The sequence below is a fragment of the Cucumis sativus genome, chromosome 5 (assembly GCF_000004075.3).
Source record: "Cucumis sativus cultivar 9930 chromosome 5, Cucumber_9930_V3, whole genome shotgun sequence".
In the NCBI taxonomy this organism is placed as follows: Eukaryota; Viridiplantae; Streptophyta; class Magnoliopsida; order Cucurbitales; family Cucurbitaceae; genus Cucumis; species Cucumis sativus.
In genome coordinates this window covers 19,096,977-19,102,382 of record NC_026659.2, presented here as the reverse complement: position 1 = coordinate 19,102,382, position 5,406 = coordinate 19,096,977, and the positions used below count along the sequence as shown (strand labels likewise).

Here is a 5,406-nt window from a genome sequence, read left to right as displayed (position 1 = left end):
TGTTTCCTGTTTACCTTCTAACTATAACAAACTTAGTATTACTCTATTAAATTTTTCCACTTTTATTACGTTTATTATTTCTTTCCTTTCTATTTACCTTTCCACTACTATAATTCACCAAAAATGGAACAATCAACCTAGCACCACAAATATTATTTTGTAATTATTTTGTAATTTTCAATTAACCACGTGATATAGTATTTACTATTTGCTACAATTTTTATTTTTTTACCTCTTAACATTTTTTATTCTTATCTATAATGTTTACACTTTCTTCCCAAATTAAAATAGCTTACATTTTAAATACATATTATCATAATCCAAATTAAAATAAGGAGTGTTTGCAAAAATAGCAAGGATAACTTTTTGGATAGTGATTTGATATCACTGGTTTTTCTGTCTTGTGCTGTGCTGTTTTTCAGTGGTTTGGTTAGTTTATTTTAGTTTATGTTTAGTAGATTTTGAGAGATTGAAATCTGGAAAGATTGTATTTCAAACTGGCATTAGAGTTTGAATCTACATTTGAGGAGGAGAATGAGCATTTTTTTAGTAGTTAAAACAATGTGGTTGACTATAGTAGATTGTGTAAAGTGTATCCGTGAGTTACCATTATCAACGAAATACATCCATTAATAACTTTTCTGTGTTCAAAGTTGAAAGTGAAACTACTCTCTCACTCTCTCTCTCTCTCTCTCCCCTTCTACCTTCTTCTTCTTCTTCTTCTCCATCAGCGTTCTAAGCTCTGCTTTAATCCATCTTCTTCCCATTTTCATCTCTCTCACACTCTCCTTCTCAATCTCTATGGAGAAGAAGAAAACCCATTTCGTAAACAAGCATTTTCTCATCTTAGCCATCTTCTCAATCTTCCACTCTGTTGAACCCCAAGAACTTAGCCCTGATGCTCCTGCAATGACGGCTCTCAAAAAGAGCCTAAACCCAACTGAATCCCTTGGCTGGTCCGACCCCAACCCTTGCAAATGGAACCACGTCCTCTGTTCTGATGACAATCGTGTCACTCGAATCCAAATCGGCCGCCAAAATCTCCAAGGTATGCTCCCTTTAAATCTCCAAAATCTCACAGCTCTTGAGCGATTAGAGCTTCAATGGAACAAAATCTCTGGCCCTTTGCCGAGTTTGAGTGGATTAACCTCTTTGCAAGTGCTTTTGCTTAGTGGGAATCAGTTCACTTCCATTCCGTCCGATTTCTTCGCCGGAATGACCTCTCTTCAGGCCGTTGAGATCGACGAAAACCCCTTTTCAGCTTGGGAGATTCCGGCCAGTCTACGAAATGCTTCTACGCTACAGAACTTCTCAGCCAACTCTGCAAATGTTACCGGTCGGATTCCGGAGTTTCTCGGCGGCGAGGACATTCCGGGGCTTACTAATTTGCATCTTGCTTTTAATAATCTTGAAGGGGGTCTTCCTTCCAGCTTTTCTGGATCTCAATTGGAGTCTTTGTGGGTTAATGGACAAAACAGCGCTGATAAACTTAGTGGGAGTATTGATGTTTTGCAGAACATGACTTCTTTGATTGAAGTTTGGTTGCATTCGAATTCATTTTCAGGTCCTTTGCCAGATTTTTCGAGGTTAAAGGATTTGCAGGCGTTGAGTTTAAGAGATAACAAGTTTACTGGTCCTGTTCCAAGTTCTTTGGTGAATTCTCCATCGTTGAAAGTGGTGAATTTGACTAATAATCTGCTTCAGGGTCCAATTCCTCTGTTTAAAACAGGGGTTGTTGTGGATATGACTAATGATTCCAACAGTTTTTGTTTGCAAGATCCTGGGGAATGTGATTCACGAGTGAATACATTGCTTTCTATTGTGAAATTTATGGGTTATCCTCAAAGATTTGCGGAGAATTGGAAGGGAAATGATCCGTGTGCTGAGTGGATTGGAATTTCTTGCAGGAATCAAAGCATAACCATCGTAAACTTTCAGAAAATGGGACTTTCTGGTATGATTTCTCCTGAGTTTGCATCTCTTAAAGGGCTGGAAAGATTGGTTCTTGCTGATAATCATCTCACAGGCTCTATTCCTGAGGAGCTTACAACTCTTCCTTTTCTAACTGAGTTGGATGTTTCGAATAATCAGCTTTCTGGGAAGATTCCTAAGTTTAGGAGTAATGTAATGATGACCATCACAGGTAACCCTGATATTGGGAAAGAAAAAACTGATTCTTCTTCTAATGGTGCTTCACCGTCAGCGAGTTCGAATGACACGAAGGAAGCAGGGTCTAATGGTGGTGGAAATTCCGGAGATGGGGAGAAGAAACCTAGTTCCATGGTTGGAGTCATTGTTCTTTCTGTTGTTGGTGGTGTCTTTGTTCTGTTCTTGATTGGATTGGTGGTTTTGTGTGTGTATAAAATGAAGCAGAAACGATTTAGTCAGGTGCAAAGCCCAAACGCTATGGTTATTCATCCACGCCATTCGGGTTCCGATAATGAGAGTGTAAAGATCACAGTTGCCGGATCGAGTGTTAGGGTTGGTGCAATTAGTGAAACACAAAATGGTGCTAGCAGTGAGACTGGTGATATTCAAATGGTTGAAGCTGGGAACATGGTGATTTCAATTCAGGTGTTGAAAAATGTCACCAATAATTTCAGTGAAGAGAACATTTTGGGACAGGGAGGGTTTGGAACCGTTTACAAAGGAGAGTTGCACGACGGGACAAAGATTGCAGTGAAGAGAATGGAATCAGGAGTCATTAAAGGCAAGGGACTAACAGAGTTCAAGTCTGAGATCGCTGTTTTGACAAAAGTTCGGCACCGACATCTCGTCGCTCTTCTCGGATACTGCTTAGATGGGAACGAGAAACTTCTCGTTTACGAGTACATGCCTCAAGGTACTCTTAGCAGACATCTTTTCAACTGGCCAGAAGAAGGATTGAAACCTTTGGAATGGACAAAGAGGCTGACCATTGCATTAGATGTTGCAAGGGGTGTTGAGTATCTTCATGGTTTGGCACATCAAAGCTTTATACATAGGGATTTGAAGCCTTCAAACATTCTTCTTGGAGATGATATGAGAGCTAAGGTTGCAGACTTTGGTCTTGTCCGTCTAGCACCAGAAGGTAAGGGTTCCATTGAGACGAGGATTGCTGGGACCTTTGGATATTTGGCACCAGAGTATGCAGGTACTTCCTTTGAATTTCTACCTTCAGCTTGGTTTGCCACTTGCATCTTGTAAAAATAACACATTCAATGTTAGATTTAAATTTACTAAGTTAGTCTTCTTCCATGTCTTAGTTAAAACTTAGAACGTACATATGGCGATTGTGTAGTGACAGATAGAAAGGAAGTGAATGGCCAATGGAACGAACTTTTGCCTATAGAGTAAGTTTGTTCCATTGGAATTTATCTGCCATTGTCCGTGAAGCTTAGAGTTTGTGCCCTTCAAGATTCTGAAATTCACCATCTTATAAGGATTCTTTGGGCTCGGGTATGTGATGACTTGATACTAACATAGAACTCCTTTTCTGCAGTTACGGGTCGCGTAACGACTAAAGTTGATGTATTCAGCTTCGGTGTGATTCTAATGGAGCTAATCACCGGGAGAAAGGCTCTTGACGAGAGCCAGCCTGAGGAAAGCATGCACCTTGTAACTTGGTTCCGTCGGATGCAAATCAACAAGGACTCCTTTCACAAGGCTATTGATCCAACCATTGATCTTACCGAAGAAACGTTTGCCAGCATCAACACCGTGGCGGAGTTGGCTGGTCATTGTTGTGCTAGGGAGCCATATCAAAGACCAGATATGGGTCATGCAGTAAACGTACTATCATCTCTTGTTGAGTTTTGGAAACCAACTGACCAGAACTCCGAAGATATATATGGCATTGACCTTGAGATGTCATTGCCTCAAGCTCTCAAGAAATGGCAGGCTTATGAAGGTAGAAGTCAAATGGAATCGTCTTCATCGTCCCTCCTTCCAAGCTTCGACAACACTCAGACCAGCATACCAACAAGGCCTTACGGGTTTGCAGAATCTTTCACATCTGCAGATGGGAGATGAAAACTATATCCAGTGTAAAAGGTTATCTTCTTCACTTTGCAAGTTATTCTTCATTTACTTCTTGCAAAAATAGTGTTTATATGTAATTGTTCTCGACCCTTCAATTTGCCCCAATTTTTCATGTTTTTAGCATGGATGCAAAATAGTTCTCGACACTTCAATTTGCATCAATTTTTCATGTTCTTAGTATATGCATGTGTATTAGTATTTTGAAAAAAAAAAAACAAAAACTTGTGAAAAGGATTATTTAGATTTATCTCTTCGATCCTATAACAAACATTTTGGGTGCAACCTATTAGAACTAAAACCTCCATTTTTGTTCTCTAGTATCCAAGAGTTAATTTGGTTATACATACAAATTACTCAACAATAAGTGACATCAAACTATTTGTAATGATGTTTTAAATTTTTTTTTAAAAAAAATCTTAGACAAAGTAAATCATAGAGTTCAATTTTCTTTTGCAAGTTAGTTCCTTCTCTTCAAACTTGTACATATTGTTCGAGTGTTGTCAAAGATTACAACGTAATGTATTGGAGACACGACCAATGTTAAAAGAAAGAAAAAAACTTTTTTGATATTAAGTTTTAAAATGTTAAGCATTTTTTATTTCAATTTAATCTCTAAATCTTAAAAGGTTAGAATTTTACATTTTCAAATTTGAATTTCATTTAAATTTGGTCTATAGAATTCTAGAATTCAAAATTATATATTATGAATGTAGATATTCATAAGAGACATTTTTAAAAATAACAAAATAAATTAAAATACTTATTAGTTATAACAAAATTTTGGATTCTATTAATGATAGTCTTCTATCACTATAGTAAATCAATGACTATCCATTAGAAAATTTGCTATAAGTTATAAATATTTTTATAAAATTTGCTATTTTTGAAAATTCTTCTATCCACAACCTATATAGGTTATCAATTGTTATATAGCTACCATTCAATTCCAATATGTAACATTCAACCTATTAAATTTTATATTGTAACATATACCATCACATGTCCTATAAATAGAGATATATGATGTATTTGTAATAGAAATCACAATTGAGTTCAATTGCTATTTTTTCCTTTCTCTCTTCTACTTCATTGTAATGTTTTGCTTCATTATTATTACTGTTTATATCATTCTTTATTTTATAACACATTATCAGCACGAGTCTCATCATTTTGAAGATTTTGTGAAAATTGGTTTTGATTCATGTTAAAGACCCATTGAAATCTTTCCTATAGTTTTGAGGTACTTAGAATCTCATTCAAATATGGTGGGTATCATAATTTTGGTTATTTTTTCATATGTATGTACTTGGTGTATTCATCGTTTATCTTCTCCCCACCATTATTCATCTTTCTTGAATTTAAACATAAAGGTCAAAGAATGTGGAT

General features: G+C 36.6%; 1 protein-coding gene across 1 annotated transcript; it reads left to right on the top strand.

The window, feature by feature from the left end:
- The first annotated feature begins 605 nt into the window (after positions 1–605).
- On the top strand, positions 606–4,267 carry LOC101211586 (receptor protein kinase TMK1). Its single transcript, XM_011656941.2, has 2 exons — positions 606–3,133; positions 3,482–4,267. The coding sequence occupies exons 1-2, from the start codon at positions 802–804 to the stop codon at positions 4,009–4,011; spliced, it is 2,862 nt and encodes a 953-aa protein (XP_011655243.1). The 5' UTR covers positions 606–801; the 3' UTR covers positions 4,012–4,267.
- The last annotated feature ends 1,139 nt before the right edge of the window (positions 4,268–5,406 follow it).